General features: G+C 40.4%; 1 protein-coding gene across 1 annotated transcript in view; it reads right to left on the bottom strand.

The window, feature by feature from the left end:
* IQGAP2 (IQ motif containing GTPase activating protein 2) overlaps positions 1–14,635 on the bottom strand; it is a 123,122-nt gene that overhangs the window by 35,134 nt on the left and 73,353 nt on the right. Inside the window, exons 7-13 of the mRNA XM_084225876.1 lie at positions 14,485–14,598; positions 11,574–11,752; positions 10,898–10,985; positions 6,927–7,090; positions 6,238–6,398; positions 3,792–3,916; positions 1,621–1,784 (exon numbers count right to left, since the gene is read on the bottom strand). Coding sequence (XP_084082002.1) covers positions 1,621–1,784; positions 3,792–3,916; positions 6,238–6,398; positions 6,927–7,090; positions 10,898–10,985; positions 11,574–11,752; positions 14,485–14,598 — 995 coding nt within the window. The remainder of the gene's footprint in view (positions 1–1,620; positions 1,785–3,791; positions 3,917–6,237; positions 6,399–6,926; positions 7,091–10,897; positions 10,986–11,573; positions 11,753–14,484; positions 14,599–14,635) is intronic.

Consider the following 14,635-nt stretch of genomic DNA (forward strand, 5'->3'; position numbering starts at 1 on the left):
GGGATCAGTAAAAGTGGAAAATAGACAGACTTCAGAAACTGCACTACCGTTACAATTGTGTTTGGATTTTTTTTTAAGGAAATATCAGTCTAAATCGTATTTTTACCTAAAGAATGGTTGTATCTATGATTGATCACTGTAAAGAGTAAGTATGCATCTGAGTGTTTCTTTTAGGAGCACTGTGTCTTGTTCTCTTCTGAAACAGGAGCAACACTCCTGTTCACAGAGAAGGTGCTCTAAGTAGCTGCCAAAAGACTGCAAAACAGCTCGGAAGAGAAAGGCCAGCAGAAGTCTCTAGGAACACCAAAAATCTTATAATGAGAAGACTTCAAAGAGATTGTATCATTTTTGCCCCAAAATTTGGAAACACTCATTTGTTTCCTATGAGCACATTCACATCAGGACAGGAGTAGGCATCAGGTTTACATCTGGGGAGCACTGGGGCAGCTGGCAGGAGTGAGCCAGGGCAGGACTGCTGTGTGCAGGCACCTGTGGGCTGCAGGCCTTGGGACATCCTGGCTCTGTGCATGCACATGGCATGTCTTGGGTCAGCCCTGTGCAGCCAGCACCCTCACTGTGCACAAACACCAACCCCAGCCCATCCAGGACAGGTGAAGTCAGAGTTCACTAAATCCTCCCCAGCACTCATGGTGAGAGAGAAGGCTTTTCAGCACTGGGGGCTCAGTGAAACCAGCCCTTACCTGGGAACCCTGGTGAGAAACTGATTTGTGCAAACACCTTTCAGAAGTTCTGACAGCATGGTTTCACAGCAGGTACCCCAGGTGAGGTGACACAAATGCTGGAAGACACTTTACAAGCCAAAGTTTGCAGACTTTCTCCAGCTCCCCATGTTACCTCAGGGACACACTGTGTGAATTTTAATTGTGTTTTCCAGACACTGGACATTTTTAATGCTGTGCTAGTAGCTTTAGCTACTTGTGTTCAGTCACATCCTGCAAGCTGCTAGGCTGATCTTTGTTTATGCTTCCCTGCACTGTAATGCTATAATGCTAACCAGGCCACCGCTTTTGGGGAAGCAGATAGCAACATCCATCTGAGATAGGTTTAAACTGAAGGCACATGCAAGACCATTAGCTTGTTATTGCATGATAAAGCTGTAAAAGAAATATGTACAAAACTCCACTATAATAGAACAACATAAGCAAAGAAGACTCCTCAAAACGCTTCTCAAAGATTTGTTAAATAACACCACAATTGTGACTTCCTTCTGGCAAAAAACTCACTTTCCATCCATATTGTAGCTATCTGCCTGACACAGTCCTGTAACTGTACCCTTACACAAATTCCTGAGTATTGCTGCTGCCCCTATTTTGTAATAGCTGCAGCAACCTAGTAGAATTAAAATAAGTGAGATTACAGCAGTAGCAAGAGAAATGCAGAAAATGTCTTAATTTTAATACATTGAGTATTAATCCATTTTGCCAGTCAGAATAAGTTATAGTACAAAATTACTTAGCGCCAGTTTGCTGTCACTCGCTTATTTACAACCTCACTGGGCAAAGATAATGCACACATCAAGGGACCAGGACAGGGGCACAGAAGCAAGTGAAAAGAATTGGCATTTCACTTCTCACAGAGAACAACAGTAAAAATTCTAACCTTGCATTTTTGTGCTTTGGCATGGTGCAGAACATCCTGATAATGCCTTGCATTTACTGGCCTCACATCTTGCAGCTTGGCTGTGGGCAATAGCAGGGCTTCTAGAGTTTTATCAGGATTTCCTTGGTCAACTGCTTCATTAATGTGTCCAATTGCAATGATTCCTGTGAAACAGAAAAGTTATTAAAGATGCACTTATCGAAGAATGTTGCAACTTTTTGGATATCACATACAAACAAAGCAGTAACATGAAGAACAGAAAAATCACGAAACAAGAAGCAGAGGCAGCAACAGCAACTGATTTTAAATTATTTTTGTTCTTATATTCATTTGATGCCGTACAACTTTCCTTCCTATCACAGTTATTGATATATCTAGATAAAACTCTTCCTAAAAATCAAAATTCACCTTGACAAAAAATAGAAAACAGATTTTTCTATTTCCTGGGAAGAAGCACCTACATGAAGCTTAAGAAAATGTTGGGTGTGACATATTTATATGCTTAACATATTGGCTGACAGTGACAAAAATTTTATTTTCAAGCGATTTCAGACCACATTAGTTGAAAGCCTGATTTGGACAAATACATATATACTGCACTCCCAGCTACAGCATTACTTAGCAACTTTACCTCATTTCTTGTAATTTCTCTGTAAATAAGCAATCTAACAATGCTGACCAGTGGCACTCAGTACTTCAGTCAGGAAGTAAGGCCAAATGTATTTAATAAAACCTTGACTCATTTTCTTCAGACTGGGCCCAACAGTTTCAAATCAATTTCCTCCTGCCCCTAAACAGAACTGAAATGCACTGCTTGTAGTCCCTAAAGGGGACCACAGAAAGGCATCAGTCAAGGGTTTCACCATCATCTGTGTGGAATGACATCCCTGCTCCCTCAACAAGTGTCTCTAGACCCAGCACAATCCACCTGGTGAGGTCACAGATCCAGGTCATCATAAGGCTTGGGGAATGACCAACTTTTCCAAGGTGGTCCAAAAGAGGGACTATGAAGATAAGGAACCTGCTTAAAGAAACAGAGGTCTCCCTTCTTCCTCTTCTCTCTGCCCACCTGCCCTCTCTAAACGTTTCCAGGCAAAGGTCAGTGTCACTGGGAGCAAGAGCAGCTATTTTGGTACTGAAGACTTTCACTGCTACTTCAAGGTCTGTTCCAACTCCTAACAAGTGCAGAGGTTCAGACAAAAAAGTGATTCTGCTAATCAAATAAACTGCTCAGCACCCCACCTCGTCAGAGGGTACACATGGCAAACAAGCTGTGAGGATCCATGGCAACCACTGGACTAGATTTAGGAAGCAATAATCCAGCTAGTTTTAGAAATTCTGCAATATAAAATTTCCCTTACCAGTATGAAACAGCGGCATGCAGGACACTAATGGCAGTCCAGGAAGGGCAGGAGCAGCCTGTAAGTCAAAGGCTTACAAAGGCTCTCAAAGTGCACTGAGACTGCTTCCAAAATGGCAGGCAGTCTGAAAGCTGCCTCTTCCTGCTCCAGCAAATTTGGCATAAACTTGATAGCCTCAAATTTCTACACACAGGCAAAGAATTCGGTGCTTTAGCTTTTTTGAGGTCCAAATGACCAGCTATGACATTTAATATAACACCACCCTCTTATGGCAAAACAGCTACATTCAACTTCAAAAATAAACTCTAAATCCATTCACTTGAGGCATAAGAAGCTACTTGTCTGACAGGAAATCAAGTCACCCAAAAGGAGAGCAAGACAGATATTTGCAGCATTGTCTAACTGCTTACTGACTCCTTTGTGGAAAACAATCACTTGGAATCATTTACACACTAAAACACACTTTTCAATGGAACACCGCTTGCAGTTTCCTCCCTTGTCTCCCAATATGCTCTTTGCTTACAACTGCGAAATCCCCAAAGTGAGACCATCCAGGGGTGGAAGACACTGCCAAGCAGGCAGAACCATTGCATTTTTAACACTGCAGAAGGCAGGCACCCTGTGACATCCTTCAGCTGTCTGAAACAAACAGAAGTATTTCAAGGACATTCAAAGATCATCAGGCTTTCAAAAATTTTAAATGCTTTTCTCTTTTCAAGAGTGCCTGAAGGAGGCCACTCAGTTCATAGATTTACATACCAAAGACCTGTCTATGACCTCTGCAGGCAATGTGGAGGAAAAATTACTTACTTTCATTTTCTTCTTGAATTTGCATATTAACCATGTCAATGCAGTTCTGGATATCATTCCAGCTTAAATAATCTTGGCCTTGAGATGAAGCCTCTGACTTAATAGACAATAGTGTATCAGCATAACTATAAGAAGATATAAAATACATAAGTGTATTTCATATATAAGATAAAGTGCCATAAAGAATTAGTCAGATGTATCATCCATCATTTAGTGGCTAGTATTTTTTTTCCAGTTACTCAATTTCAGACAAACTCAGCTCTTGGCAGAAATTACACAGACATGCAAGCTGCCTGTTCTACACGTGCATTTCAGGATCTGAAGAAATGGCCCTGTAATTCGGAGAACTTTTCTTGGTTATATGGCATGATGGCAATACATACACATACATACAACTTGCTGCGTGGTGCAACAGATAAATGTGGGGAAAATTAGTCAGCTTCTTCCTCTAGGAAGCTATTGTTGTCTTCTTGACACTGATTCAAAGACCAGCATTTCAGTCAGTAGTATCAGGTAGTAGCATCTCCTGCTACCTCTATGAGAAAGATGATGAACCATGGGCGAGGGACTAAAAAAAAAATTTCATCCCTCTTCCCACGACTCAAGATCATCCAAGCACAGATTCTGTAGCCTGTGTCTACTCTTCCTAGAAAGCTCACAGATCAGATGAGATTCACAGTACTTCACATTTGCACTACTTCATAGTAGTGCAAATTCACATATACATAACTCAAATAATTTTCATATTCCCGAATCAAGCCTAGAACTGCTACAGTATGTCAGATAAAATACATATTTTCTATTTCCATCAGAAGCCTGAGGAATGAATGCCTGGCAGAAAAAAAAAGAAAGAGAGATTCATAATTTCCTAATCTGATGTGTCTTTCCAGCATTCTAGTAGCCTGTGTTTCAGGGTTTCTGGAGCTGGAGACTGTGTATCACTAATTGTTGCAAACAAGGCTACACTCCATTAATTTACTTGTCCTATTTTAAAATCTTATGTCTCATTGAGGAATTAGTCCCACTATGGGTTCTGTGAGATGATAGCTTTTTAAAAAGCAATTAAACTTTATATTTGATAGGGTCCAATATATACTTTAATAAATTCTCAAAAAATCCCCAAGCAACTAGAGCTACTAGAATCTAGTAACTGATTCTATTAAACTTCTCCACAACATTCACAGTTTTGGAGACATATGACATATTTCCCCTAAATTCTCTCTTCCAGAAAGCACATTCCAAACAAGTCCATCTCTTCTGATAGAAAGTCATTGGGCAGCATCTCCCTCAATGAAGTTTTTCCAGTTCTGCTGTATCTCTTCTGGTACTGTGCAAGTCAAAGCTTCCTGTGGTATTCAACATATGGTCGGCAGCACCAGTTAACATAATGGCGTAATATAATTTTATGTGGTTGTCAAGTCCAACTAATTCCTACCTGTTTCATCTGTGTTCACTGACGGTGTAATCTAAAGATTGGACCAGTAACATCACCAGAATTAGTTGGGACACTCTGGGGCCATTTCTGCATATTTAGAACATTGCTTCTCTTGCCCACCTCACACCAGCAGAGGCAAAGTAGCAGATTAGTTTTGCTCCATTTTATGCCATCCTTCTCTCTCTCCCCAGAACACTGGCCTCTTATTCCTAATCTGACTGCCTTCCTTCTGGCTTTGAGACACCCAGCAAGGGCCACTCTCAGATTCATGTCCTCTGACAACCTAGTGAAGATCTTCAGCTTCTGTGGTCCCTTTTGCCTACTAATGCCTTCCAGAAGCATGTGGAGGCTTCCACTGCCTGTGCCAAGAGACAGGAGCTGGTCCACATTCCCATGCTCTCCCTTGCATGCTGGGGGCACAGGTCTCTTGTGCTGCCTGATTTTTTATTCATAGACAAGAGAGCAACTGCAGTAACAGCATGTCTGTGTAAGTCAGGCAAGTGACAGAGCAAGCAGCTGACAGCCAATGAAGGCTATAATGCAATGTTGAACATATGTGTATGCCACAGCATTGTATTCACTCATCTAGCAAGCAAAAAAGGGCTTGGCCATGGCTCAAGAGATCACCTGGACCCTGAGGCATTAAACACTATCTCATTCCAAAGACCATCTTTCAGAATTGCAGAATGGTTAGTGATTAACAGTTTCCAGCTACAGTTGTTTTACTTTTTAGTGTCTGCAAAAATCCTTGTAAGATCTTCATGTTTGCTTTCTGAGGGTGTTGTCCCTGCAGCTCACATGTCTACAGCCTTCAAATTCTGTTATTTCTTATATTTAGATTCAACTAGTACAGCAATTGTCACACTCTCCCTTATTAATTAAAACCACAGATCTTGGCAGCTCTTTCAACTTCACAGCCACAACACAGGACAGCCCACCCAAAAAAAAAAGCCTACTTATTTTTTCAAAAGTTGCCAAGTCTCATCCAGACAAGACAAAATGAACCTTTACCGTTGCAAGTTTTCCTCTTCCAGATTATTGAAGCCAAGGCATGGGTTTCTGAGATGATTTTTTATCATTAGGATGTCCTTATTTTCCAAGGTCTGGTTTAGCAACACAACAGCTGACAACATTTCTACTGCAATAAACAGTTCCTCATGCGCCAGGTAGTTCTGTAGGACAATAATGTACTGCAGTCAGGAAGCTAAATAAGCAGTGTAACAGATCTGAGTTACACACTCTAGATACCATCAAGGAGATGGGCCTGATCTAAGAAGCCTGGAAAGTTTCTTAGTCACAGGCACGCCAGACTGACGCAACAGTGGTGGTGGAGCTCAGTGGGTTTCTATGTTCCATCCAGTCTGCCTCTCCTTCTTTTGCCCCACAATCTCATCTCTTCTGATCCTACTCATTACTTTTCTACACCATATATAAACCAGAGTTAGTCCTCATTAAGGGCATGCAACAATTAAAAAAAGTCAGTTGATTTGTTGCAACACAAGAGCTCAGCCAGACTGAAGAGACAAGAGACAAACTCTGCAATTAAATACTGCCTTTTCAACCAAAAATGATTCATGCAATATGTAACACCATGGCAAGAGAATTATGTCTGATTTTACACAACAACATGCTATGTTTGCGCTCTTTCATGGTCTGGCTACACAACATCAAGGAGCAGGTTGTAAGCATTTCACTCTTACCACAGCATTCTGTTGTTGGAGGTTGAACAGCTCAGTCTGATAGACAGCAGCAGCAAATGAGTGAACAACAGGCAGCTGTGCCTCGGGTTTCATCAGTGCAACCAGTGTTTTACTAGGATCACAGTTACGAATTGCTGTATTGATATTGTCAACCGCTATAAGTTCTAAAGAACAGCAGGGGAAAAAAGCTTATTAATTTTCATTATATCATGAAGAGCTGTTTGCTCTTCATGCCATGTAGATGACTATTAGGTTATTACAAAGAATATAATTTTCTGTCATAAGAGAAAAAAAACATTTTTGTGAAATGATATGACTGCTGGATGTTGCAAAAACCGTCTCTGTTCAAAGGTATTGAGCAAATAATTGACTGGAGGACTTTAAAATCTCTGGACTTTCAGAAGTAAGAGACTGCTTATTGCGCCTCTGACACAAAACAAGGAGCTGACCCCACCCTAGCACAAAGAGTTAACTCCTCCTGGGTGTGCTTGCAGCAGGTACTGCTGTGTATGCCAGCTCCAGCACCTCAGTTTTGCTTCACCCCAAATGCTCCCTTCCTTCTGCACCACATTTCCTCTCTCACCTCCTCCCCTGGCAGGATCTAATTGAACTAGCTAAAACAGCCAGCATTATTAGAGTCTATTTCAGAGAAGCACCACCAGCATTATTAGAGTCTATTTCAGGAGGCCTGGTGGAAATCAGCCAGTTGTATTAGAGGGTGGGATTTTCTGCCAGGAAATTAGTAGCTGAACTGATGAAAAACCACATGCTATGGTTTCTAGAACTTCCACTACATGCCAACACCTGTTTGCTTTTCTGCCAGTGTGGAAGACCAGTCCTTACAGGCACTGCCATCTAGAAATGAATCCCTTTGCTACAGCTACGATTTTAATTTAAACAGGCAAATAGAGGAATATGAGGGTATGAGTATAAACCTTTTCAGTACCTCAATAACTTGCTTGATTTGCTTTTTGCTGGACTGACTTTGTCAAAGGTTTGAAGCCCAGCAGAAAAATGCTGAAAAACACTTCCCACTTGGGCAGCTGCAGAAGCATTACAACATCCCTCAGCTTAGTCACTGCCACCATAATTGCACACCTGGAGCAGCCATCTCTGAAGAAAGCCAGTCCAGGACACGCCCAGGAACACACTGTACAAGGCACCACTCTGGTCTGGCAGAAAGGGAAGCAACCTTGAAGGTTAGAGCAGATGTGGCCAGTTGAAGAACAGCAATTATGCAGATGCCTTTTCCACCAATGAGCCCCGCTCCTCTACCATTCCACACGGCTTTTCTGTGTACTGCTACCCAGGGAACATTTTAGTTACCACTGATTGCCCAAATCTGAGACAAGACTTCTTGTCCAGAAGAAGCCATGCACAGTTCATGTATACAGCGACACTCAGAGCTTATTATACAAAACAAAGTCTTTGAAAACCTTCTGGCCAGGCCCACCTAAAAAAAGCCCCTCGCCTCTCATGTCATTTTCTCTGAAGCACAGTCACACGGGGCCGTTGTCCCTGAAGACTGTCTGTGTTGGCTATTCCTAAAGTTAGAAACCAGGAAAGGCTCTCACAGCTACAGCATGCATGCATGCTTTTTTAAAGAAAAAAGTAAAGAGGAAAGGAGTCTAGGTCAACAAATGGACTAGATTAGTTCTGCAGCCAATAACCAAGCTACTGACTTCCAGTTTTGAAACCCAGCATGCAAATTGCAGAACATATTTTACATTGCTCACAGTCCTATAACAAAAGCCACTATTTTTTTTCTTCTCAAGCCAAACAGAAGAACTAAGTTACTCTCCAGATTGCTGTTAATGCTTTTCACACATCACATCTTCTTCTTCCTTTCCTTTATCAAGAGGTAACTCTTTCAGAGTTACTGATATACTGAAATACTCCTCACTATGGCTAATTAATCTGAAACAGGCTAACATTTAAGGTGTAAAGTCAAATTTATCTTCTGACTTAAGCTGACCTCACAAGATAGCCTTTAAGGCACATCACAAAAGCAATCAGCCTGGATTTCAAAGCATTGAATACAGTATCAGAGACAAAAGAGCCATGCCCAGATGCATATGAAATGACAGCAGATCAAACAAAGATTAACTTCCTAGCAAAGAAGTTTCCAGTCAAAAGCAGCAACACATGCACTGCAAATTTAGATCCCCTTTAACTATATTTTATTTACTTGTGTTGTGTGGCATTCTTAACAGACTAAGAATAGGTTAGATTTAGATAACGTGTCTAAAAGTGAGAAAAATTTTTCCCTACAATGTGAAAAATATTCCTCCATCTTAATTCTACAAGTATGGTCATTGCTCCCAAATGAGTATTAATACTGTACTGATAAATTCTTGTTCAAGCCACCAAGTTTTCAGCTTTTTGCTGCTGTGCTTGCCAGTAGCTCAAATCTCAGTTATTTCAATAAGAGTACATAAATACTCAAAAAGAGTACATCCAATGCAGCACAGATTGGTGACTTGGCAATTGTGACACTGAGAAGAAAGATTATGAGTGTAAAATGCAACACATATGGCTTCAGTTTTAGAAACCTCGTTTATGTGCAAGAAATGGTGGACTCAATTATCTTAACATAATTAAATGGTGATGGTAAAGAGCATTAAAACAGTTACTCACTAAGCTTGTGAGCCTCAGCTTCCGCATTGGCAACACTAACTTCTTTCTGTATTTCACTTTTGTCGAGCATATTTGGAATGCCTGCTATCTAACAGATCAGAAAAACAAGGTTTGATTATGCTTTTGTTTGATGGGAGATAAGGGATAAAGTCTGGTGATGGTACACTGGAATTTGATTGTACTATCACCTGTGCATCAAATACAAGGCTCAGTAAACACAGCATTGATCTTTTCCTGTGATTTTCGTCTTACTTAAATTAATAGATTTTCTCCTTAAAACCCAATTGGCCCTTTATTTTAATGTTAATGATTCAATATTATTTTTATTTGTACTCAAGTTATAACTCACTTTGGAAACAAAATATTAGGGGCTGCATGTTATACCTTAAATTTTCTTCTTATATCTTAGTTAGTAAATACTCACAAGGATACCATGCCCTTTAGAGCAAATGCAGCTCTTTGGTGTTGATTAGCACATCAATTATTCTCAAATCTTTATAGAATTTTCATAAATGATGTAGAAAGGCAGAGTAAAGACAATTTCTCTCTGGATTAAAACCAGCTAAAAAAAGTGCAAAGTGACATGTAGTACCTATTCAATTTGATTACCTGCATTTTCTGTTCTTTAGACTCACACAATTGCAATAGGTACCATGAGGAATTTTGCGGCAGAACTTCAAGTAGGCTCAGAGCAGGGTGGTTCAAGCCTGCCATCAGTGCCCCTTCATCTTGCCGGTCAATAGCCTCATTCACTTGGACTAAAGCTATGTGAACTGAAATGAAAACAATGCCTATAAACAGCAAATACAGCTTTCCTGAGGAAAAGAAGTCTATTGCTGTCAGAATCTCACTTTTTGTAAAAGCCAGCTAGGGTGGCAATCTTCGTCTAGCAGAGAATTACCTCTTTCATATCCAATCTTACAAAGGGAGTCTCTGGCTCTGTGTGAGCCTGGGTGGAAGCAGTTCAACCACAGCTAAGCAAAAGTTTATGAATGAGTTTTGGGTCTATATAGAAGAGGGGGTCAAAATTTACAGTATTCTGCACACAAAAAGAACATAAAGAAACAGAGCAGGCAATAAATGATTTGATTCTGAACTGAGGAATCCTTACAGCAAAAACCACAAACAGAAATTAGCCCCTCCCCCCACAAAGATTAGTAGAGAAGGAATAGCATGACAAAAACAGTCGTAGACAGATATTAGCCACTTGTGGATATTTTACAAATTCCCAAAGAAATATTTGGTTTGTTCAGGTGGACTCAAGTTGTGTTCCGCTGGAATCTGGGAGATCACATATTTTGTGCACACTTCCACGAGGATCCAGAATAGCTTACTGTTTATTTTATTGATATTGCCCTGAATCTCAGCTTGTGTCAGCAACTCCTCGTAGACATCTCTCTCTTCATCAGAAATTGTGCCATTCTAAGAAAACAAAATTGTTGTTAGATCACAGAAAACAGTTTGCAGAGAGAAAAGCTATTAGCCAAAGTCATTAAAACTGCATCCGCTGAAGTATTTGCTGAAAGTGTTTGTAAAGCAATTTGTTGACTAAGTTGAACTGAGGAAATTAGCACTTTGTCGTAGAGACCATTAGCTCTCATGTAAAAGAACACAGCAAATAACTTCTCATTAAATATCTGTGGCAGAGGTTATACTTTATACTCAAAGAAGGGTATTATTGTGTTTACAACTTTTTAAGCAGTAGATTTGTTTTTCCTAAAGCAATTAATGGAAGAAAACTAGTTTTTTTTTACTATTTAGTCTTCTGATATATTTAGCCTTTGGGCAAAGTTAAGCTGCATCATACTCATAGTAATCATATTCTTATAAAATTGGCTTTTAGCTTATTTGATTACCATTATTTCTCTTAATTATCCTAAAAGTGATGTTTTATTCCTAATTGTAATAATTTTAAAAATTAAGTTAATTTTTAGAGCAATAATAATGCTTTAGCATGACAAGAAACATGAAGATACACGTGTACTAGGAGTAGAAATAAAACACCACTACCTTGAGTCTTGCATTTGATTCTTTCTTCCTTTTAGCATCAAAGAGTTCATTCTGATAGTCCTGTGCCAGTTCCTCGTCCACGTTGAGCAGCATTGCATTTGGGTTCCTCAGGGTCACAATGGTTTGCTCAGCTATTCCCTTCTCCACAGCCTCGTTGATTGCTATTACAGCTGCATGCACTAAAATTGAAAGCACAGTCCTAAACTTCAGGAAGCAAAAAAAGTCGAAGCTGTCACTGTTTCTTCTGATTTATTGGAAAGGAGTGTTGGATTTATGTTCAATAATTTACAGATTTAAACATTCCACACCATTTTTCCTCTAGACTGCAGAACTTTGTGTTTACTCAAAGGTGGCATATTGCTGTCTATTCCAGGTTCACCCTTCCCCCAAACTGGTGTGCTGGTTTCAGCTGGGGTAGAGTTAATTAACCCCATGCCAGCCACTGAGAAAAGCATGCAGTAAAAAGAGGTTATTGGGATTTGGACTAAGTTTAACTGAAGGTCTAAATATCTGAGTCTAAATTTAATTTCTCTCACTTTATAAAAGAAAGCAGACATGCTTCAGAATTTGAGGTTGTAGGGAAAAAAAGGAGTGTACAAATTTAGGGAAGTCAGACAAAAGAGCATATGACCGAACACTCAACAGGGGCAAATGAAGGATGAAGTCAAGCTATACACCCTCAGAGATGGCAGCTACTGGAACTTGCCTAGCTGTCGGTGGATAATCCACAGCTTAGCACTAAGCTCGTGCCAGAAGGTTGTTCTAAAATTGTTTCACTCTAGCTCAGCAGAATACAGCTGGGCAGTAGAACAGCTAGCATGGTGCAGGAGATACAAGCAGAGAAGCACACTGGTTTCGTGTGTCGTCAAACTTTGTGAAAGGACAAGTTCTCACTGAGCATGAGGAAAAGGTTTTTCATTTAGAGTGTGATAATCACTGGAACAGGCTCCCCAGGGAAATGGTCACAGCATCAAAGCTGACAGAGTCCAAGGAGCATCAGGACAATGCTCTTAGCTGTATGGCTTAGCTTTAGGTAATCCTGTGCAGATCAGAAACTTGGACTCAATTGTCTATATGGGTCCCTTCCTGCTGGAGGCATTCTGTGGTTCTGTGCACAACCATATCCACTTCCAAGGGACTAGGAAAACTGTCCTTAGACACGTATATGATCCCAACATCCTCATGTAACAAAACACATAGCAAGAGTGTTATCTCTTCCACATTTGTGTAAGAGGCTTCAGTAACCTAAATGGAGCTAGCAAAAAGCAGTCAAAAGATATGTTTGAGATTAGGAGAGAATCAAACAGATATTGGCAGATGTGAACCCACCCACCAAGAGAAACAATGAGAAGCCTGATTGGACTTGAAAGAGCAGGCTGGAAGCTTGAAATAAGAGAGAGGTGTCCTTGCAGAATAAGCTCTCTGTGAAAGCACCTCAGCTTATTCTTCCCATGCTGATTTATACTATTGCTGGCAGCAGAGTAGGAGCCATCAGCAGTTGTTCCACTTTTGTATCTCCTTTGCATCCTCCACTTAGGAAGGAGGATGGTAGACCCCTTCCTTTGGCAGGATCTCCATTATCCAACCTCACTAGGGTTGAGGGCTCCCATAGCAGATGTTTCCTGTTGTGGGGCAGAGCATGCTATCTACAGCACAACCCTTGCTCAGAGGGTCAGAGCCAGCATCAGGAAACCCTGCTTTTCTAAGTTTGAAAACACTTCACAAGTTAAAGGAAGCCCTACACACTATAATAAGGCTTTAAGTGAAGGTTGTTTCATCTTCAGGGGAGGAAGCCCTTTCATCTTCAGTGGAGGGAGCTCCCTGAAAAAGTGCTTGGTAGTCACTAAATATCTAAAAATCTGCTAAAAAACTTCAAAAAGCAGCATTTTAAGATCTAGCTTTGGTGAAGCACACACATATTAAGCAGGCTTCAAAATACACAACACAGACAATGTGAATCAACAATCAAGTGTGTTTTAAGTTAGGCTCTGAAAATTTCAGCGCGCTAAGTAATATCATGAATCAGCTTACTGCTTTGCAGGGTTGAATCAAGTAGCAAAGACAACCCTCCTGTTTCTCAGTTTACCCTTCTGAAAAGACTAGGATCTTAAAATAACTAGGGCTCAAGTGTTGGTTTAAGGGCACACACTTGATTTCATATAATTTAAATTCAAGCAATTTTTTTTTTTGATAATGTTATCATTTCACACACACACACAAAAAAAGTGATATAGAGAAAAACACCAAGACTTACACATGAATAGGCATGAGCAGCAGAAAAAACATTTAATTTTGTTTTTGTATGGAAGCTGTTCAAGACAGACTCAGAAGAACCCTAACTCTCCAGCAGGGCTCTACCACACAATGGGTCATACACCAGTGGCCAGACAGATTGGAAGCTACCCATGGAGGCAAGGTCCAAATATACACCACCATATGTGAGAGAGCTGTCTGTCTGGAACAGTGACTTGTCCTCACAGCAACCTGTTTGGGTGTTTTAGGAAAACTGCAAAAGGCAAAAAATAAAGAGAGGAGGCAGAGAGAAGGCACCATGATCCCAGGCTGTCTTCATTGTGTTCATATGGTGCAGAGGCACTCACAGAGGTCAATTCATTATTCTAGAGGAGCACTACCTACCAGAAAACATTAAACATGAAAAACAAAACCATCAAAATATAGTGAGAAATCTTTGCTTTTGGTAGCACTTCTTATGGGTCAATGGAGATACCAAAAAAACCTCAGACTGCAAATTTTGAAGAGGCCTTGTAACAATGGAGCAATGTGGTAGTGAAAACTTGTTTTCTTTCTTTTCCAGCTATCAAGAGGTGGCAAAGTAAGTGAGTGAGAGCACAGAAAATATGTTGTTAGCATTCTGTCAAAGCATTTGGTAGAGAAGAGGAGTCACACTTACAGGCAGCTTCGTCCACTGACAACTCACTGGCCAGAATCCCACCAATTTTACTGAAAGATGGCATCTGTATACCATATTTCTCTAGCTCCTTTCGCATGTTGCTGATTTCTTCCTCTATTCAAACAAAAAAAAAAAAAAAGAAATATTGTCA

Source organism: Fringilla coelebs (assembly GCF_963513975.1).
Source record: "Fringilla coelebs genome assembly, chromosome: Z".
NCBI lineage: Eukaryota > Metazoa > Chordata > Aves > Passeriformes > Fringillidae > Fringilla > Fringilla coelebs.